Here is a 23,743-nt window from a genome sequence, read left to right on the forward strand (position 1 = left end):
AGACCTCTACAGAGGTCTGCAATTCTATAGAAGACCTCTACCGAGGTCTGCAATTCTATAGAAGACCTCTACCGAGGTCTGCTATTCTATGGAAGACCTCTACAGAGGTCTGCTATTCTATAGAAGACCTCTACATAGGTCTGCTATTCTATAGAAGAGGTCTGCTATTCTGTAGAAGACCTATACAGAGGTCTGCAATTCTATAGAAGACCTCTACCGAGGACTGCTATTCTATGGAAGACCTCTACAGAGGTCTGCTATTCTATAGAAGACCTCTATAGAGGTCTGCCATTATATTGAAGACCTCTACAGAGGTCATCTATTTCATAGAAGACCTCTACTGAGGTCATCTATTTCATAGAAGACCTCTACTGAGGTCATCTATTTCATAGAAGACCTCTACTGAGGTCATCTATTTCATAGAAGACCTCTACTGAGGTCATCTATTTCATAGAAGACTTCTACTGAGGTCATCTATTCCATAGAAGACCTCTACTGAGGTCATCTATTTCATAGAAGACCTCTACTGAGGTCATCTATTTCATAGAAGACCTCTACTGAGGTCATATATTCTACAGAAGACCTCTACAGAGGTCTGCTATTCTACAGAAGACCTCTACAGAGGTCTGCTATTCTATAGAAGACCTCTACAGAGGTCTGCTATTCTATAGAAGACCTCTACAGAGGTCTGCTATTCTATAGAAGACCTCTACAGAGGTCTGCTACTCTATAGAAGACCTCTACAGAGGTCTGCTACTCTATAGAAGACCTCTACAGAGTTCTGCTGTTCTATAGAAGACCTCTACAGAGGTCTGCTGTTCTATAGAAGACTTCTACAGAGGTCTGCTATTCTATAGAAGACCTCTACAGAGGTCTGCTATTCCATAGAAGACCTCTTCTGATGTCTACTATTCTATAGAAGACTCTACAGAGGTCTTCTATTCTATAGAAACCCTCTACAGATATCTGCTATTCTGGAGAAGACCTCTACGGAGGTCTGCTATTCTATAGAAGGCCTCTACAGTGGTCTGATATTCTATATAAGTCCTCTACAGGGGTCTGCTATCCTATAGAAGACCTCTACAGAGGTCTGCTATCCTATAGAAGACCTCTACAGAGGTCTGCTATTCTATAGAAGACCTCTACTGAGGTCATCTATTCCATAGAAGACCTCTACTGAGGTCATCTATTCCATAGAAGACCTCTACTGAGGTCATCTATTCTATAGAAGACCTCTACTGTGGTCATCTTTTATTTAGAAAATCTCTACAGAGCTCTGCTATTCTATAGAAGACCTCTACATAGGTGTGCTGTTCTATAGAAGACCTCTACCGAGGTCTGCTATTCTATAAAAGGTCTTTTCAGAAATCTGCTATTCTATAGAAGACATTTACAGAGGTCTGCTATTCTATAGAAGACATCTACAGAGTTCTGCTATTCTATAGAAGACCTCTACTGAGGTCATCTATTTTATAGAAGGCCTCTACTGAGGTCATCTATTCTATGGAAGACCTCTACTGAAGTCATCTATTCTATAGAAGACCACTACTGAGGTCACATATTCTATAGAAGACCTCTACTGAGGTCATCTATTCTATAGAAGACCTCCATTGTGGTCATATATTATATAGAAAACTTCTACAGGGCTGCTATTCTATAGAAGACCTCTACAGTGGTCATCTTTTATTTAGAAAACCTCTACAGAGCTCTGCTATTCTATAGAAGACCTCTACAGAGGTCTGCTATTCTATAGAAGACCACTACAGAGATCTGCTATTCTATAGAAGGCCTTCTACAGAGGTATGCTATTTTATAGAAGACCTCTACAGAGGTCTGCTGTTCTATAGAAGACCTCTACAGAGGTCTGCTATTTTATAGAAGACCTCTACAGAGGTCTGCTATTCTATAGAAGACCTCTACAGAGGTCTGCTACTCTATAGAAGACCTCTACAGAGGTCTGCTACTCTATAGAAGACCTCTACAGAGGTCTTGTATTCTATAGAAGACCTATACATATGTCTGATATTCTATAGAAGACCTCTACATAGGTCTGCTATTCTATAGAAGACCTCTACAGAGGTCTGCTATTCTATAGAAGACCTCTACAGAGGTCTGCTATTCTATAGAAGACCTCTACAGAGGTCTGCTATTCTATAGAAGACCTCTACAGAGGTCTGCTATTCTATAGAAGACCTCTACAGAGGTCTGCTATTCTATAGAAGACCTCTACAGAGGTCTGCTATTCTATAGAAGACCTCTACAGAGGTCTGCTATTCTATAGAAGACCTCTACAGAGGTCTGCTATTCTATAGAAGACCTCTACAGAGGTCTGCTATTCTATAGAAGACCTCTACAGAGGTCTGCTATTCTATAGAAGACCTCTACGGAGGTCTGCTATTCTATAGAAGGCCTGTACAGTGGTCTGCTATTCTATAGAAGACCTCTACAGAGGTCTGCTATTCTATAGAAGACCTCTACAGAGGTCTGCTATTCTATAGAAAACCTCTACTGAGGTCATCTATTCTATAGAAGACCTCTACTGAGGTCATCTATTCTATATAAGACCTCTACTGAGGTCATCTACTCTATAGAAGACCTCTACTGAGGTCATCTATTCTATAGAATACCTCTACAGAGGTCTGCTATTCTATAGAAGACCTCTACAGAGGTCTGCTATTCTATAGAAGACCTCTACAGAGGTCTGCTATTCTATAGAAGACCTCTACAGAGGTCTGCTATTCTATAGAAGACCTCTACAGAGGTCTGCTATTCTATAGAAGACCTCTACAGAGGTCTGCTATTCTATAGAAGACCTCTTAAGAGGTCTGCTATTCTATAGAAGAGCTCTACAGAGGTCTGCTATTGTATAGAAGACCTTTACAGAGGTCTGCTATTGTATAGAAGACCTCTACAGAGGTCTGCTATTCTATAGAAGACCTCTACAGAGGTCTGCTATTATATAGAAGACCTCTACTGAGGTCTGCTATTCTATAGAAGACCCTCTACAGAGGTCATCTATTCTATAGAAGACCCTCTACAGAGGTCATCTATTCTATAGAAGACCTCTACAGAGGTCTGCTATTATATAGAAGACCTCTACAGAGGTCTGCTAATCTGTAGAAGATCTCTACAGATGTTGCTATTCTATAGAAGACCACTATAGAGATCTGCTATTCTATAGAAGACCTCTACTGAGGTCATCTATTCTATAGAAGACCTCTACAGAGGTCTGCTATTCTATAGAAGACTTCTACAGAGGTCTAATATTCTCTGCTGAGATCTTCTATTCTACGGAAGGTCTCTGCAGCGGACTTCTGTTCTATAAGATGTCATATAATCAATAGAAGAGGGCATCAATACAGGTTTTGTAGATATGTCATTCTATGGACCTTTATAGAGGTCTTCTATTCGTTAGTAAACTTCTACAGAGGTAAGAGGTCTTGTGCTCCACAAAAGATGGCCTCTGTCTCCCGTCTATAGAAGATTTCGATAGATTCCATAACTCTGTAGTGCAGAGGTTCTGTGCTCTACAGAAGTTTTGTAAAAGTGTCATTTTTATACAAAAAGTTTTTTTTTTGAAATTTTATAGAATTTTTTTCCCAAAAAGCACACATTTTCTTTATAATTACTTTATTTATTGTTTTAATACACCAACATTATACAATAATAGTTTTTAGTTATTTATAAGTATATCAGTCTGATCATTATGCTAAATATTTTTTATTTATCTTTTTCTTCTTATTTCTCCAACTAACATTTTTTTGTTTTTGTTTTTTTTATTTTGTATATTTTTTTTCTTTTTTGGTTTTTTTGCTACCACTACTACTACCACATGGTTTGTGTCTGTGTAACTACTTTTTGTGCGTTTACCACCTTACCTCCTCACAACTGTAACCCGCTCACAACCTGACTCTTCCCCCTCTTTACAACCACGCCATTGTTGTGTCATCATCGTCATTATTATCGGCATCAAACAACGTCATGCAACCAATCAATCGATAAATCAACCGAACCAACCTAATGTTCAACCTAAAACCAATTGTTGTTGTTCTAACGTTGCAATGAAATGCGTTGTTGTAAATTAACGAACCAAACTCTAATGATCGATTATTTTTGTAAACGATCACAAAAATACTACCCGACTACCACCTCTAAAATCATAAAAATTGAAAAAAAAACTGAAAATTGAATTATATTTTAATATTAAAAACACACAAATGTTGTTTTCTATATATGAACAAACAAAAAAATATTTTGTATTTAAAAACAAAAATATTAACATAAATTATTTATTTTTATGATTATTGACAATATTTATTTTTGTTAACTTCTTCGTTGCTTTTAACTATAATAATGTCGTCTTAAATACAAATTACGTGTTGTTGTAATTTGTAATAATTGTTGTATTAGGCACATGGCATGACTGTAAGTCCTGCGCCAATCACAATTAATCATCCGTATATACATGCTAATTATCCTGTAATACCAAATTATATGCAGGTAAGATTTAATTTTATCATTTTTTTAGTTTGATTTGATTTTTTTGAGTTAGTTTTTATTGATTTTCTTTTCTTTTAATTTTGAAAATAATGTTTGTAAAGTAATATTTTTATTTTATATAAGTTTTTTGTTGTTTTTAATTTTATTTTGTTGAAACCCCGTACTTACGTTTTTTGTTTAATTTTGTTATTAATAGCATTGTCGTTATTATTTTGTTTTCAGTTGCATTGATTTTACGCCTATTTTACAAAGTTTTCAACTTCATCATAATCACTAACTAAAGAACGAAAAAAAAAACAAATGCAACAAATCGTATACTATCGTATCTCTTTATCTACAAAACATTCTTCTACAATCTTTGAACCAAAAAAGACAACCTTTTTCTTTTAATTTCGAGACAAACAAAAACAATGCGTACTTCCTTACTTTTCTTCCATTTTCCTTTTCATTCCCTCGTCTCCATTTCTAGTTATGCCTTAAAGCTAAAACAACACGCTATACTATTTAGAATTATATTATTTATATAGAAAATTGTAATATTAAACACATACATATATACATAAGTAGTTATTTATATAAGATACGGTATGTCAAGAAAATGTTTTGACAAAAGCAATAGTGGAATATATTCAGCCTTAGTACGAGTAAGGCCATCAGCCCGATCATCAATATCTACTCCCCGTGAGTTGTCTTGCTCTCTCCTTTAAAATGCATTGGAAGAGAGACAAAACTCACGGGGAGTTTATATTCATGATCGGGCTGATCGTAAAACCACCCAAAGAAATAACATTCTCAAATTATTTTTTGACACACTGTATATACTATGCTAATATTTTGATATCTCCCTCCTCTTGTAGATTTGATAAATTTTTATTTTCATTTCCAATATTACAAAATTTCCATTAGCCTATCGGACCAATGAGAAATGTTAAGAGCCACATATGTTGGGAATTTAAAAAAAATCTTCTATTCTATAGATTCTCACAGAGATGGTAAATTCTATAGCATACTTTTAGGAGGTCGCCTATACTATGGAAACCCCCCATTAATTGCACTGTATCCATAATGGTACTACCCATTATCTCAAGAAGCAAGGACTTGCCCCTGAGAAATACATGTAGCGTCGTAATGGGGAAAGCGAATACTAGTTGTTACAACAAAAACCAAAGGGATTCGAAGTCCAAATTTTGGGACGATTCGGCTGATCCGTTCGAGAATTATGTTGTTGTTGTAACAGTGTTTGTTACACTGTGCGACACGAATATTATTTATTAACCATATTCTGACACGGCATAAGGATAGAAGACCAAAAATAAGAAGACACTTGTCCCGGCGTTTTTCCCTGTCACTTCAACTTTTGCGGTTATGGGCCCCCGAAAACCTGAGGCCTCGATGTCAAAAAGTATCATTTTGTCAGGCACATATCTTCTAAACCGCTAATAATTTGGGTTTACTCGTCGAAGAAAAATTGTAGCTCTCGTCTTAAAGAATAATAATTGTGAACACATAAAATCCATTCAACCTCACCTTCAAGGTCAAAAACGTCAAAGTCAAATTTCCCTTTTAATTTGTTCACGGATTTTAGTCTACCGATATCAAACCGATCAAAATTGAAGCAAACAACCAACTAGAAAAATATACCTCAGATCTTAGTAAACAACAACAACATACGAACTCGCCAAAACTCTACGAACTCCAATCCCGCGACGGCCGGTACTATGCACCGGATTGACTCGGAGGAATCTTCGACCAACAATTATGTGTTTGTGTTCGTGTATTTTTTCACCATGGGAGCGGCAATTTATCCCGGAATGCCTGCTCCGAGCTCTTCTGGTCCGTGCCGGGATAGAAATGAACCCCGGGCCAGTATAGATCTGTTCCGTTTGCCAGATCCGCATCCACCACATGTCAACAATGGTGAGATGTAATGGATGTATGGAATGGGTGCATTTTCGTGGGTGCTCTGGCCTTAGTAGCACCCGGGATTACAGCGACAGGTATGTTTCTGCATCAGCGCATCACCCAGTGCGTCTTCTACGTCGTCGTCTGACTCTTCGTCGTCGTCGGAATACGAGACGCCCCCGCAGTCTCCCCAACAACAACAACAGATACAGCATCTAGCACCACATGTTGTTCTTCAACGGCTCGGAAATGCATCATTCCTGCAATTCAATTGCAACGGTCTCCGCAATAAGGTCAGTGAAATTGTGGACTTTATGAGTCGGAAAAATATCATGGTCGCCGCGATCCAGGAAACAAATCTCACCGCCACCTGTAGCTTACGTTGTGATGGTTACAACGTTTTGCGGAAGGATCACACAAGAAGCGGAGGAGGAGGACTTGCCTTCCTAATACACCAGTCTGTCCAGTACAGACCTATCTCGCTTGAGCTTGGCTCTAGTGACCCATACATGGAGTGTATGGGGGTAGCAGTGAAGTGTGGTACTGCCGAGGTAGAGCTGCTTAATGTGTACATACCGCCGATGAATAGCTGTGCCCGGCGTTATATGCCCAATATTAGTTTGCTTTTAGAGGGCGATAACCGTCTGGTGCTAGGGGACTTCAATGATCATCATGAGCTTTGGCACTCCGTCCTAGGTAATGACCAGAGGGGTACAGCGCTGGCAGAGCAAATCGATAGCTCCACGTTTTGCGCGGTGAATGAAGACGCTCCTACGAGGATTAGAGGAAACTGCCACAGCTCGCCAGATATCACCATTGTGGCACCAGGTCTGATAAATGACGTATCTTGGCAATCCCTTAGTTCGGACCACCTCCCTATCATCGTCTCCGTAAACAGACCACCCGACTTCATAACCTCTGAACGCCGTACTTTTCTGAACCATGGGAAAGCTGATTGGCAAGGTTTCAGAGAATTTACCAATCACCGCTTCAGACAATTGCCCACCCCCTCAGATCGTCGGGTAGCTGAGAGAACTTTCCGAGACATCATCACTAAAGTAGCCGCTCGCTACATACGTGCTGGCCGAATACCCGAAATAAGACCAAATTTTCCAGCAGAGGCGACAGGACTAGCAAATGAACGTGATGAGCTTCGTCGTACGAACCCCGAAGACCCAAGAGTTAGAGAACTTACTCTTGAAGTCAACAGGCTAGTGGGCGAACATAAGCGTAAAAAGTGGCTAGACCATCTGAAGCAATGCAACATTCGTGCAGGAATAAGTAAATTGTGGGCAACGGTTAAATCACTCTCGAGTCCGGAAAAGAAGGATGACAGAACGGCTGTTACTTTTAACGGCGTGACAGTAACTGACCCAAAGAGGTGCGCGTGTTATTTTAACCGGCAGTTCATAGAGCACCCCGAGAGTGATAGTGCTAAGAGAAGTGCGCTACGCCGTATAAGAAGAGCTCTTCCAGCCGAAACGCTTAATCATCCAAAGCGTTGGGCCCGCACCGAATATCGATGGTAATGCTTAAGCAGCTGGATGAACCTGGAGTTGAGTATTTAAAAAGTGTTCTCAACCTATCGTTAGCCACCCATGTTGTACCGGATGCCTGGAAAGTTGGCAGGGTGGTCCCGCTACTGAAGCCTGGCAAGGATGCCAGCAGAGGTGAATCGTACAGGTGAATCTAGAGGCGCTACTCCTCCCCACGATGAGAAGGTGTTTTCCAGTTGCCCAACATCAACATGGATTTCGGAAAATGCATAGTACTACAACAGCATTAGACGCCATATCCACACATATCAGTAGAGGACTGAACCAGAAAAGGCCGTGCGACCGAACAGTCATGGTGGCTCTTGACCTATCGAAGGCCTTCGATACCGTCAACCATGCCAAGCTGTTCGAAAACTAATCTCCAGCCATGTTTGAAACGTTGGGTAATCAACTATATGTGTGGTCGCCAGTAGTTTGTAGAATTCCGAAGAAGATGGAAGAAGATTCAAACCTGCCAGAATGCCGCCCTGAGGACTGCAACAGGGTGCCTCCTCATGACACCAGTGGACCATCTTCATGAGGAGGCGAAGGTTTTACCGGTGCGTCAGCACAACCAGATGTTGTCGATGCAATACCTGCTTGGGTGTTACCGCAGTGAGCATCCCTGTCACGATTTAATGGACAGGCTCCCCCCACCCAGGCACGTCAGGAGAGACCTTCATGATCTAGAGAGAGGTCCAAAGGTATAGAAGAGAACCGCTAGATCAACGAGCCTATCAGGCAGGCTTGAATCGCATTCCCACCAACATGGTTGCGCAAGCAGTACGAAGATACAGTGTGAATGCCGTACTTGGAAACCATCCCCCATCCATCGCAGCAGAAGAACGCCAGCTGCCAAGGAAAACACGAGTGGTTTTAGCTCAGTTAAGATCCGGACGATGCAGCCGCCTCAATTCGTATTGGGCCAGAATTGGCGCCACGATACCCAACATATGCCCAGCATCCATCGCAGCAGAAGAACGCCAACTGCCAAGGAAAACACGAGTGGTTTTAGCTCAGTTAAGATCCGGACGATGCAGCCGCCTCAATTCGTATTGGGCCAGAATTGGCGCCACGATACCCAACATATGCCCAGCATGTGGATTGGGACCACACGATACTCTGCATTTATTCAACTGCGCAGCTAACCCCACTCACCTGTCTCCTCATTCTTTATTAACGCAACCAGTCCAGGTTGCAGAATTCTTGAGTCTGGACACAGAGAGGCTGACGGTCCTTAGCTGCGATAGACGGGGGATGTACTCCGAGGACTTTATACACACCATATTTGCTTATGGCCTTAGCAACTGCATCCGTGTGAATACTATTTAAACCTGCCTGATATGCCTGCTGACCTAGGTGTTCTCTCCTATATTGTTGGACCTCTCCCTCTACAGCATGAATATCCTTCCTGATATGCCTGTATGTGTCGGGCCTATCCAGCAGATGTTGATTGGGATGGCTCTCACGGTAACACCCAAACAAGTACTGCAACGAAAACATCTCGAGAATTATCGTGTGCTCCAGCCACTACACATGGTGCCAAAGTGGTATTTTAAACCTTTCGGGCCATTTTCTCCGAAAATATGGCCTTTCTCCGGGCAAAAACGTGTACTGTCGTAATAGAGGCAGCGAATGCGAGTTATTACAAGAAGAAGCAAAACGATTTGAGAGCAGGCCTTAAACTGCACACTTCACAAATGTTGTGTGGGAAGCACTCGAAGAAGTTTCACGGTGCTCTTGAAGCAACTATAAATGGAAGGTGCTTACACCAGGGAAGATTTTGCGGATTCTGAAACTACAATATTCATAGATAAGAAAAATCAAAAAAAAAAAAAAAAAAAAATCGCCAGAGCACTTTTTAAATAAATCGCGATTCAAGTTGACCTTTTTAGGGGGTTTTTAGGTTTTCACGATTTTGCTTGGAAACCGCAAGTCCTATCGAAATGGGACTAAAGAAAATGTTGTAGCTATGAAAATTCTCTACAAGATTGAGCTTTATGATAATTTCGTAGGTTTTACCGTTATTGAGATATAAAAGTTCAAATTGGGACAATGCATTGACTGTATTCCTAGCTTATAAAACAATGTCATATATGGTACGTCTTAACTAACTTTAAGTGAAAACCGCTTACACACCTGGGAAGTTTTTGCGGATTTTGAAACAACAATGTTCATAGTTGAGAAAAAATCCAAAAACAAGAAAAAATCGCTGGAGGGATTTTTAAATAAATCGCGGTCAAAATTCGGATTCTTAGGCTTATTTTAGGTTTTCGCAATTTTGCTTGGAAACCGCAAAGCATATCGAAATGGGACTAAAGAAAATATTGTAGCTGTGAAAATTTTCTATAGGATTGACCGTTATGATTTGTTCCTAGGTTTTACCATTTTTGAGATATATAGATGTTCAGGTCACATTTTTAGCTTTTTTTGTTAGGTTTTCACGATTTGCTTGAAAATGGTAAGTCTTATCGAAATGGGACTAGAGAGAATCTTTTAGCTGTGGAAATTGTCTACAAGATTGGCTTCAGTAATTTTTTCCCAGATTGTACCGTTTTCGAGATATATAAGTTTATGTTGGGAAATTGCATTGTTTTATAAGGAGGCGATCCAGTCAATGCACTGTCCCAATTTGAACTTCTATATTTCAATAACGGTAAAACCTACGAAATTATCATAAATATCAATCATGTAGAGAATTTTCATAGCTACAACATTTTCTTTAGCTCCATTTTGATAGGACTTGCGGTTTCCAAGCAAAATCGCGAAAACCTAAAAAAAACCTTAAAAATGTCAACTTGAATCGCGATTTATTTAAAAAGTGCTCCGGTGATTTTTTTTTGTTTTTTTTTTTGATTTTTCTCATCTATGACCATTGTAGTTTCAGAATCCGCAAAAACTTCCCAGGTGTAAGCAACTTCCATTTAAAGTTGCTTCAAGAGCACTGTGCAGGCCTTAAACTGAACTCTTCACAAATTTTGTTTAGGAAGTACTCGAAGAAGTTTACCAATATTGTCCATATTCGAAGCTTATATATGTCCAGTAGAGATATTACGATACGAAAAGTATGGACCAAATCGGTTACTCAATTCAAGAATTATCGGGCGCACAATTTTTCCCAACATTTTCAAAATTTTGTGGGGAAGGTACCTGAAGTAGTGGACCGATATGGTCTATCATCGAACATAAACTAAGTTTGGATACAGTATTATGAACGCCAAATTTTAGACCGAACCGGTTGATCCGTTCGAGATTTATCGTGCGCTCCAACCACCACACATGGTGCCATAGGGGTTTTTTTATAACTTTCGGATTATTTTGTCAGGAAATATGGACTTACCGCTGATAAAACGTGTACCGTCGTAATGGGGGCAGCGAACACAAGTTGTTACAGCAAAAATCAATGCGATTCGAAAGCAGGTCCTAAACTGAACTTTTCTGAAATTTTGTGTGGGATGTACCCGAAGGAATGGACCGATAGAGTCCATATTGGAGGTCTATAGAAGACCTCTACTGAGGTCATCTATTCTATAGAAGACATCTACTGAGGTCATCTATTCTATAGAAGACCTCTACTGAGGTCATCTATTCTATAGAAGACCTCTACTGAGGTCATCTATTCTATAGAAGACCTCTACTGAGGTCATCTATTCTATAGAAGACCTCTACTGAGGTCATCTATTCTATAGAAGACCTCTACTGAGGTCATCTATTCTATAGAAGACCTCTACTGAGGTCATCTATTCTATAGAAGACCTCTACTGAGGTCATCTATTCTATAGAAGACCTCTACTGAGGTCATCTATTCTATAGAAGACCTCTACTGAGGTCATCTATTCTATAGAAGACCTCTACTGAGGTCATCTATTCTATAGAAGACCTCTACTGAGGTCATCTATTCTATAGAAGACCTCTACTGAGGTCATCTATTCTATAGAAGACCTCTACTGAGGTCATCTATTCTATAGAAGACCTCTACTGAGGTCATCTATTCTATAGAAGACCTCTACTGAGGTCATCTATTCTATAGAAGACCTCTACTGAGGTCATCTATTCTATAGAAGACCTCTACTGAGGTCATCTATTCTATAGAAGACCTCTACTGAGGTCATCTATTCTATAGAAGACCTATTTTGCTACAAATAAGTGCAGATAGCCGAAGGTTTCCATACTCTGTTACTCTAAATTATCCTCTATTGTATTAAGAGTCGAAGGAATGTCGTCCCTTGAATGTAGCGTCATACTTAAACATACCTGGGTCGTCATCTATTCTATTCGTAGACTGTGATGTACTTGTCTCGGGTACAGTCTCAAGTGCCAAGGTAGGTGAAAACCTAAATCAGCCGGAACGCAATCGCATAAAATAAATACGTTAATCTGTACCGTAACCTTTTCCATTTATAGTTTCCCACCGTAGTTATTTGTTTTAGGGACACTACCCCGAATCATTTTTGGTCCACAAGGGATCTAAAGGATCCACGGAAAGATTTTTGTCGACAATTTTTGAAGCATTAAGAAATCGTCAAGGTTATAGTGACATGCCTAAAATTTCTCTCAAACAGAGCAGAGGCAACACATTACAATAAACCACCCGAAGTAACTTGACCAGTATTAAACAGTATACCAACTCCCTTTAGTCCCCTAGAAGTGTCATACAGACGTCTCCTATTTTTCACAATACTATTACAAAGGTATTCAATGCTGTAAAATATATATTCAGAGGTCTTCTATTCTGTAGAAAATACCTTCAAATATCTCCCGATTTACAGAAGACTCCTTACAGATGTCTTCTATAATAGACGCCCAGAAAGACGGTATATTCTATAAAAAGCTAAAAGAAGAAAACTACAGTGGCTTCTATAAAATTATCCTACAAAGGAAGCACCTCTGCAGAGATCTTCTCTTCTAAAGAAGGCCACTAAGGAGACCCATAAAAAAGATTTCCTATTCTATTGAAGATTTTTAGGAAGGTTTCCCATCCTATAGCTGACTTCTATGTGACGGTTTCTTATATCTTTGAAGATCTCTAAGGAGGTCGCTTTTTCTCCAAAAGACCTCGAAGGGGATCTCCTATTCTATAGAAAATATCTACAGTGTTTTTTTATTCTTCTATTCTTTAAGACCTACTTCTACGAGAAAGTCTTCTCATCTATTGAAGATCTCTGATAAGGTCTTCTCTCATTACAAGACTTCTACTTAGGTGTCCCTCTACAGGAGAAACCAGAGATGGTTTCCTATTCTACATAAAATCTCTGAGGATGTCTTCTCTTGTATTGGAGTCCTCTAATCAGGTCTTCTTTTCTAAGAAAGAACTTTAAGGAGGCCATCTCTCCCATGAGGACATCAAAAGAGGCCTTGTCTTCTAAAAAAGTCTTCATTTATGTAGAAGACTCCAATAGAGACCTTCTACTGTATAGAATATGCATACACAGATCTTATCTTCAATAAAAGACTCCTACCGAGGTTTTCTATTACATAAAAGGCATCTATCGAGGTCTTCTATTTCAATGAAGGTCCGTACCGATGTATTCTATTACATAAAATGCCCCTAAATAGGTCTTCTATTTCATAGAAGGTCCATATCGACGTTTTCTATTGCATAGAAGGCCCATATAGATGTCTTCTATTTCATAGAAGGCATATATCGAGGTCTTCTATTCTATTGGAGTCCTCTAATCAGGTTTTCTTTTCTAAGAAATAACTTTAAGGAGGCCATCTCTCCCTTGAGGACATCAAAAGAGGCCTTGTCTTGAAAAAGTCTTCATTTATGTAGAAGACTCCAATAAAGGCCTTCTCTACTATAGAATATGCATACAAAGATCTTATCTTCAATAAAAGACTCCTACCGAGGTTTTCTATTACATAAAAGGCCTCTATCGAGTTCTTCTATTTCAATGAAGGTCCGTACCGATGTATTCTATTACATAAAATGCCCCTAAATAGGTCTTCTATTTCATAGAAGGTCCATATCGACGTTTTCTATTGCATAGAAGGCCCATATAGATGTCTTCTATTTCATAGAAGGCATATATCGAGGTCTTCTATTCCAAACCTATAGAAGACCCCTATAGAGGTCTTCCCATCTGTAAAGACCCCTATAAACTGGGGTTCTCTTGTATAAAACTACAATTCGCAGGTCTTCACTAGCATAGAATAACTCTACATTCTACATTCTACATTATAGAATACTCCTACCGAAGGCTTCTATTGAAGACCCCTACCTAAATCTTCCGTTCTGTAGAATACTTCTACCCAGGTCTTCCGTTTTATAGAGCATTCCTAACGAGATCTTATTGTTTAGATAACCCTTACTGTGGTCTTTTATTCTATAGAAGGCCCCTGCCATGGTATTAAATTCCATAGAAGGCATATATCGAGGTCTTCTATTCCAGACCTATGGAAGACTCCTACGAGTATAGAGGTCTTCCCATCTGTAAAGACCCCTAAACAGGGGTTCTCTTGTATAGAACTACTTTTCGCTGGTCTTCACTAGCATAAAATAACTCTACATTCTATAGAATACTCCTACCGGAGGCTTCTATTCTATTGAAGACCCCTACCTAGATCTTCCGTTCCATAGAAGGTTCTTACCAGGGACGTACGCAGGATTTCATTTCGGGGGGGGGCCCAACTTGACCAAAAATCATGAAAATTAAAAATGTTGTGTATCGTTACGTAAAGCTATTTTAAAGGTGTATTAATTAATTTTATGTATATTCAATATTGCCACAAAGTATATACATTCAAAAGAGAGAGATCGCAATATTTTAGATACAAGATTGAAATTTGGAACTGATTATATCAGTCCTTGGATGAACCATATCAGACCACGTTCGGCATAGTCTCCTTACAAAAGTTTTTAACCAAATTCTCCAACAGAACTGAAGCAATAACTAAAAAATCTTTCAAATTAATATTACCCATATAGATGTACGTTTTGGTGTATCCCAGAATTTTCAACCACATTACGTCTTATTTGGCATTTTGGGTTCTAAATGCCGCAGCGAATAGCTTTCGAAACATTTTCTATATTCGAGGCTATTAGCATAGTTTTAAAAAATATCGTCAGTAATATGGATTTTGGAAATCATTTTGTTGGGAGAACTTCCATGGAAAAAGTGGTGAAAATAGATCCACGTTCGAACGCAGGGATTGCATTCGCGAATATGTCGAATAGATATATACATTGTTTGGAGGATATAAACAGTTCGATCCGAACATAACGCCGTTTCTTCTTTATCACACACTAACATCAGTGCCATTAAACAAGTTTTGTATTATTGTAAGAAAAAAATATTCTTTAAGTGCATATAAACACCAAAACTTTACTATTTTACAAGAAGTGATAAAGTCCGTGAAAGCCAACTAATAATTCAGAAAATTACATTAAATAGAGAAAAAATATCAGGATCCGGGCGATGCAATCTATGACTCATAGACTCCGAATCCAACTCGCAGTACTGTTTGAGACTGCGCTAACACATGTTCGAAAAATATCTCTAAAAAAAGCTCGGCAACATTTTAGCTAAATCCTAAAAAAATAGTTTAAGACGAAAAAAATCCATCTGATACATCAATGGTTGTTGTTGCCCCTTATTTCTATCTTAATTGTACGACTAGATGTTAATGGACTCGATGACCTTACAAACTTTCCAACGACCAATCACTTCTGTCGGCACAGCGGATACAAACTTATGAAAATTCATAATTTGTGTTTTCTGGAAAACAAGTAAAAAGTAACATCGGGTTTGCCTACAGAGATATATCCTCAGCCTGTATGAGTTAAGACTTTTATATATAGACAGATCGAATACGGGCTACATAGCCAATTTTTTCTATAAATTGTATAGCCAAGAAGTTTCAGAATTTGATATGTACGTAATTTTAGGATGTTTCGGTCAAATCGGATAATTGAAATTTTGTGTTGAAGGTATCTAAGGGGTGAATCGATGTAATCCATATTCGAACCTACTCTAGGTCTCGAAAAAATCGGATTGGACTTTGCTCAAGATTTTAGGGAAACATTTTGAAGTCTGGTGTCCAAAGGAAGTTTGGACAAAATATTGCGAGATTCAAAATTTGGACCAAATCTGTTGATCTATCCGAGAGTTATAATGGGCACGAGCCAGACAGACGAACGAACTGGGATAAATCGACTCCAAATTGTTTGACGCGTGTTTCGTCAAAACATATTATTAGTCTAAGAACATTATTTCGATAAGGTACATTTTTATCGTTAGCCTAATGACTGAGGGTTCAATATCACGGTGCTCTTGAACCAACGTTAAATGAATGGAGCTTACAACTGGGAAGTTTTTGTGGATTCTGAAAAGCAATGTTCATAGATTAGAAAAATCCAAAAACAAGAAAAAATCGCTGGAGGGAATTTGAAATAAGTTCACATTTTTAGGTTTATTTTAGGTTTTCGCGATTTTGCTTAGAAACCACAAGTCCTATCGGATTCGTAATTTTTTTACTCGGTTGTACCATTTTTGAGATATATAAGTATAAGTTAGGAAATCGTAGTCCTGACATTGTTTTATAAGGAGACGATACAGTCAGTGAATTGTCCACTTGAACTTCTATATCTCAGAATTGGTAAAAACTACGAAAATATCATTTATAAACAATATTGTAGAGAATTTTCACTGCTACAAAATTTTCTTTGGTTCCATTTTGATAGGGCTTGTGGTTTCCCAGCAAAACCTAAAAACCCTAAAAATTATTTTTTTTTATTTTCTCATCTAAGCTTCTTTCATTTAAAGTTGGTTCAAGAGCACTGTAATATACAATACAAATAACAGCAGATTTTAATACAATACCATATAACGAAAGTTTGAGCATCAATTTCGTTTACGGTTGTTTTCAGCTACAAATTTATTACTGATAGGAAGAAATTCAGATGGGCACGCTATTTGTAGCAGATATTATCACTTTATAATGCACAACAATACATTTTTCTTCATTATTTTATCCCACTGTTTAGCAACAAGTTTTATATTCATTACAGAATTCCAAAACACTGGCATGTCATAAAGAAGGAATTCAGTTTTACTGGAAGTTTCTCTAAAAAGAGTATTCAAACAAAAGAAATTTGAATATTTCTTAGACAACTTGATAACAAAGTACATTTTCAGTACAGAACCTTCAGAACAATATCAGTTTTCATTTGAAGTTTTAAAAACAAAAATTATTTTAGAGAAAAAATCGTAATAATTTGTTAAAGTAGCTCAAAAAATTGTAGTCGACCAAACCATTTCCGGGGGGGGCCCGGGCCCCCAGTGCCCCCCCCTGCGTACGTCCCTGGTTCTTACCCAGGTCTTCCCTTTTATAGAACACTCCTAACGAGATCTTATATTGCTTAGGTAACCCAAATCAAGGTCTTCTATTCTATGGGAGACCCCTACCGAAGTATTTTTCCTATAGAAGACGTCTTCTCTTCTATAAGACAACCCGACAGGGGTCTTCTCTTCTATAAAAGTCTCCTATAGATGTTATCTCTTGTATGGAAGACCTCGAACGAAGTCCCCCATTTTATAAAATATATGTACAATGGTATTTTATTGTTTTATAACATACTCCTCTCGGAAACATTTCTACTTTGAAAGAAAGGTCAATAGTAAACACCTACAGGGGTCTTCTGTTCGGTAGAAGATCCCTCCACAGGTCTTTTCTTCTATAGAAAAACGCAACATAGGTTGTTTCACCTATAGAAGTCATCTTTTCTACCGACGACCTCTACGGAGCCCTTAGAATCAACAGAAGACGCTTAGAGAGGGTTTTTTTTATAGAATACCCCAACGGATGTCTTCCCATACATAGCAGACTCTATAGATGTCCTTTATTTTATGGAAAACTCCAAAACTCTACAGAGGTGTCTGCTCTTCTGTAGAAAATCTCTACAGGTGTCCCGCTTTAAGAGGGGTATTGTCTATAAAAAAACTACACAGTTATCTGCTACACAATTCCTATTTTAAGGAGACCTCCAAGAGAAGGTTCCTTATACTTTGAAAGACCTCCTTAGAGATGTTCTACAAACCGAACACCCCTACCGAGGAGACTACAGTGATCAAAAATACTCTTCTATAAATCTTTATCACGGAATACCTCTATTGTGGTCTTCTTTTATATAGAAACCTCTGTTGAAGACCCCTGCAGCAGAGTTCCGATTTACTCGCTAGTGAAATTTTGGGGTGAGGTGGAAATTTTTTTTGGGTGCAATTTTTTTGGTGGTCAATTTGCTCTAATTCGAGAAGAGTTTCACTCGCGAGTGGAATTCGAGCGAGTATTCGGAGCTCTGCCCTGTAGAGTATTTTTCTTGTATAAAAGACTTCTACACGGGTGTTTATACCATCAGCAACGAGGGTATATACACTTTCATACGGGCAAAATGTGTCTCATCGAAATTATGGTTTTAGACCCCAAGTATGTTTGGACGAAATCCGTTTCAGACAATTTGGAGTTGATTTAGCAATGTCCGTCCGTCTGGCTGGCTGGCTGGAGCGCACGATAACTCTCGAATGGATCAACCGATTCGGTCCAAAATTTGGCTTTCGTAATATTTTACCTTAGTTTAAGTTCGAATATGGTCTTTATCGGTCCACTCCTTCCGGTACCTCCCCCACAAAAGTTCGAAAATGTTCGGAAAATTTGTACGTACGATAACTCTTGAAGGAAATAACCGATTTGGTCCATACTTTGCAAATCGTGAAATGTCTACCAGACTTAGATGTGGTTTCAATATGGACTCAATCGGTGCACTCCTTCGGGTACCTCCCACACAATATTTCGGATATGTTCAGTTTAGGACCTGCTCTCGAATCGCTTTGATTTTTGTTGTAGCAACTTGTATTCACTTCCCCCCATACGACGGTACAAGTTTCATCAGGGGCAAGTCCATACTTCCTGAGAAAATAGCCTGAAAGTTGCACAAAACCCCAATGACACCGTGAGAGGTGGTTGGAGCGCAAGACAACTCTCGAACGGATCTGTCGATTCGGTCAACATTTGGCCTTCGTAATATTTTATCAAAACATAGTTTAAATTCGTAGATGGGCTATATCGGTCCACTCCTTCAGGTACCTCCCCCACAAAAGTTCAAAAATATTCGGAAAAATTGTTCGTACGGTAACTCTTGAAGGGTGTGGCCGAATTGGTCCATACTTTGCACATCCTAATATATCTACCAGATATACAGGCATGTTCTGGCATTCACATCTGCACCTCACGTGTATAGAACACACCTAAAGCTGTTCTGCAACACACTTTACACCTAGTTGAGGTGTATTCCTCACACTGTAATTTTGATGGCGAGAGCTGAGTGAATCCTTATTTTTTAAAGAAACTAATTGAAATTTTCTACAAAAAACTGCATAGGACTAAAAGCTAATGTGTTTTCTATTAGCATTTAAAAAAATATTTAATTTTCTTAACAAAATATGATTTAAAAATGCATTTTTTTCCTAAAGTACCAAATTCAACATGTACGCGCTCTTGTTGAAGTTGGTTTCTTTGTTTACGTCTGTTACGTAAACAATCAAAAAAAACAGAGCGTACACACCCACACACGCATGTGTATTCGTTGATGCGCCAACGCAGACTGATATTTTTTCATTAATGATAAAGTTTGAAAGCTGTAATAAAGCTTTCCAAAGTTCTTTCGTGAAATATGAAAGCTCTTTTCACGTGAAACACAGAACATCAATTGCTTTCACAGGTGAAGTGCATGTGTGATGTGAAATGGATACACGGTGAATTCCAGAACATGCTCGATAGATCAGGTTCAAATATGGACTATATTTGTCCACTTCATCCAGTACCTCCCAAACAAAATTTCGGATAAGTTCACTTTAAGACCTGAAATGGATAGATGTGAAATGGATACACGGTGAATTCCAGAACATGCTCGATAGATCAGGTTCAAATATGGACTATATTTGTCCACTTCATCCAGTACCTCCCAAACAAAATTTCGGATAAGTTCACTTTAAGACCTGCTATCGAATCACTTTGATTTTTGTTGAAGCAACTTACATTCGCTGCCTCAATTACGATGGTAAAATTTTTTTCAGGGGCAAATCCACACTTCTTGAGCAAACAGCCCGAAGGGTGTAAAAACCCCCTGTGGCACCATATGTAGTGGCTGGGGATCCACTTCCATAATGGTCAATGTCCATTCCTTTAAGTATTTCCTCCGCAAAACTTTTGCTCTTTAATCCTAATCAACATTTTTGTCGTTTCATACGCTCAAAATTTTTTAAACCCTCTAAATACATACGTTTTTTTGGGAAGAAATTGTTTCAATATACACAGGCTGAGGGTATATCTCTGTCGGTCAAGCCGACTGATACTTTTTTACTTGTTATTCTTCTATTCTTTAAGACCTACTTCTTCTATTCTTTAAGACCTACTTCTTCTCATCTATTGAAGATCTCTGATAAGGTCTTCTCTCATTAGAAGACCTCTACATAGGTGTCCCTCTACAGAAGAAACCAGAGATGGTCTTATATACTATTGAATATCTCTACCCCGAGTTTGTCTAGTCTATAAAATACCCTTACAGAGGACTCTACACGGGTCATATCTTTCATGGAAGACCCCTACAAAATCTTCTCTTATATAGCAGACTCCTTCTATTTTTTTCTATAGAAGGCAGGGGTCATCTTTTATATAGAAAACACATAAAGAGGTTTTCTCTTCTATATAAGAGTCCTAAAGCGGTTTTGTCCTATAGATAGGACATATATTGGGGTATTCTTTTCGAAAGAATATACTTTACTGAGGTTTTATCTTAAATAGAAAATCCCTTCAGAGGTTTTATCATATATAAACAAGTAAAAAAAGTGTCAGTAGGCCGACAGATATATACCCTCAGCCAATGTGAAGCGAAACTTTCACTTCCGGACATATCGAATGTATTTAAGGTCTCTTCAGAATTTTGTGGCCCTTTTTGGACATTTGAACTTGCCGACAAAAATGTGGATTATTAATTAACTGCACTAAGACACAAATGTTGAACTTTTGTAAGGCAGGTACCCTTAGGGGGGACCGATATGGGTCATTTTAGAAGTTAAACTAAGTTTGAATATAATATGACGAAGATCAAATGTTGGACCAACTCGGTTGAACAGTTTCAGAGTGTGCTCTCCGACCGCCACATATGGAGAAATAGGCGGTTTTTACACCTGTCGGGCTGTTTTCCCAAGAAATATGGACTTGCCCCTGAAAAAACTTTTACTATGGTAATGGAGGTAGCGAATGCAAATCGCTTCAATAAAAATCAAAGTGATTCGAGAGCAGGTCTTAAAGTGAACTTATCCGAAATTTTGTGTGAGAGGTACCAGAAGGAGTAGACAAATATAGTCCATATTCGAACCTGATCTATATCTGTTAGATATATTAGGATGTGCAAAGTATGGATTACATCGGTCACTCCCTTCAAGAGTTATCGTGCGCAAAATTTTTCCGAACATTTTTGAATTTTTGTGGGGGAGGTACCTGAAGGAGTGGACCGATATGGCTTATCTTCGAATTTAAACTATGTTTGGACAAAATATTACGAAGGCCAAATTTTGGACCGAGTCTGCAGATCCGTTCGAGAGTTATCTTGCGCTCCAACTACTACACACGGTGTCATAGGGGCTCTTTGCAACTTTTAGGCTATTTTCTCAGGAAGTATGGACTTGCCCCTGATAAAACTTGTACCGTCGTATGGGGGGCAGTGAATACAAGTTGTTGCAACAAAAATCAAAGCGATTCGAGAGCAGGTTCTAAACTGAACTTTTCCGAAATTTTGTGTGGGTGGTACCCGAAGGCGTGGACCGATTGAGTCCATATTGGAACCTCATCTAAGTTTGGTAGAAATATCACGATGAGCAAAGTATGGACCAAGTCGATTATTCCCTTCAAGAGTTATCGTGCGCACAAATTTTCCGAACTTTTGTGGGGGAGGTACCGGAACGAGTGGACCGATATAACCCATCTTCGAACTTAAACTATGTTTGGACAAAATATTGCGACAGTCAACTTTTGGACCAAATCGGTTCATCCGTTCGAGAGTTATAGTGCGCACCAGCCAGCCAGACAGACGGACGGACATTGCTAAATCGAACCATTATTTCAATGAGGCACATTTTGTCCGTATGAAAGTGTATATACCCTCGTTAGCATTAATGCTGAGGATATAAAACACATACACAGGTTTTCTCTTCTATATAAAAGTCCTACAGCGGTCTTGTCCTATAGAACAGACATATATTGGGGTATTCTTTTCGATAGAATAACCTTTACTGAGGTTTTATCTTAAATAGAAAATTCCTTCAGATGTTTTATCATATATAAAATACCCCTTCATGTTTTTTATTTTCTTTAGAAGACTCCTGGAATATCTTTACGGAGATATTCTATTAATTTGAACAGCCCACAGACGTTTTCTTTTCTATAGATACCCTATTTCTAAGACATTTCCTATTGGTCTCTTTACACCACAACACCGAATAACACCAAACCAAAAACCTATTGGAATCTGTATTTATAATTTATTTATTGCCAAAACTAGACGTATTTTAATAGATAATATAACGTATTAGTTAGTAAAATACATAATAACAACAAAAACATCTAAACATAGATACAAAAATCCAATATAGTTTGTATTGTGACTTGCTATAGAAATGATGTGCATGACAAGTTTGATTGCGTCCAAGATAAAGTTTATATTTTTTTATATTATTTATTAAAAGAGAAATAATTTTAACTAACACAACCCATTTGACCTTCTTAACGGTCAAATTGTTTTCTTCTTTTTTTCTCCCTTTGCGTGTGTGTGTTATTTTTTGCCTATTGCAGCAGGGGATGCCGGTGATGGGACAACCTATGATGGGCCAAGCCCCTTTGACTGGCGTACCACCGACGATGACAGCAGCGCCCATGATGATGCCAAGTAATCCAGCCGGTCTGATGCAGGCAACACAACAGCAGCCCGTCATGCAAACGATGATGCAGACAAATGGCGGCAATAAAGGCGTACCCTTAGATCCCTTTGGAGCGTTATAAATTAAAACAACAACAAACAAAACAACACAATAATAACTAATATTATTATAAATCTATAAACAAAAGAGAAGAAATAGAAAAAGAGAAAAAATAATAAATAAAAATTGTTAAAAATTTAACACAAACAAAGAATTAGAGAAGTACAGACAAACACACACACAACTTCTCTCTTTCCCCTCCTCAAAAATAAAAATACTGAAAAGAAGAGAAATCTATTACAAAATATTATGTTAAACAAAAATAAGACAAAATTTATATAATTATAACGATTATGAAATACACCTACAAAAATAATTGATGATTATGCTGATGATCATTAAGAATTAAACCCAACTTTAGATGATGATAAACAAATATATATTTATATTTAAATATTATATATACAAACACTATTACCACAACAACAACAAATCATAAACCCAACAAGTTGAGAAACCGATAAAAAAAACTAAATACTATTATTTATTAGTTTATATTTAATATTATATATATATTTATATATACAAAACCGAAAAAAAACATACCCACAAAAAGAAAACAAAAATTATAAAAAAACATACCTACATAATTATAAATATATTATGAATAAAAGAAAAAAAAAAACAAATCATTAAATTGTGAAACAAATTTAAAATATATAAAACCATCTATTCAAAATGAACCCATGAAACCAACCCAACCTGTTGCTTCTTCCACTGCAATTTCTATTTCCTTTTCAGAGTAGATAATTCATCTCTAATATTGACCCTAAA

General features: G+C 38.1%; 1 protein-coding gene across 50 annotated transcripts in view; it reads left to right on the top strand.

Annotated features, from left to right (window-relative positions):
- lap (phosphatidylinositol-binding clathrin assembly protein lap) overlaps positions 1–23,214 on the top strand; it is a 111,388-nt gene extending 88,174 nt beyond the window's left edge. For 28 of the 50 annotated variants that reach the window (XM_073971640.1, XM_073971653.1, XM_073971709.1 and 25 more), the window contains 2 exons: positions 4,411–4,500; positions 22,785–23,184. In XM_073971640.1, coding sequence (XP_073827741.1) covers positions 4,411–4,500; positions 22,785–22,991 — 297 coding nt within the window. In that variant the 3' untranslated portion in view covers positions 22,992–23,184. Of the gene's footprint in view, positions 1–4,410; positions 4,501–22,784 lie in introns of all 50 variants that reach the window. The other 22 variants (XM_073971789.1, XM_073971720.1, XM_073971650.1 and 19 more) reach the window with 2 other exon arrangements.
- The last annotated feature ends 529 nt before the right edge of the window (positions 23,215–23,743 follow it).

Source organism: Musca autumnalis, unplaced genomic scaffold, assembly GCF_047663935.1.
Source record: "Musca autumnalis isolate F117 unplaced genomic scaffold, ASM4766393v1 scaffold_1, whole genome shotgun sequence".
Classification (NCBI taxonomy): Eukaryota; Metazoa; Arthropoda; class Insecta; order Diptera; family Muscidae; genus Musca; species Musca autumnalis.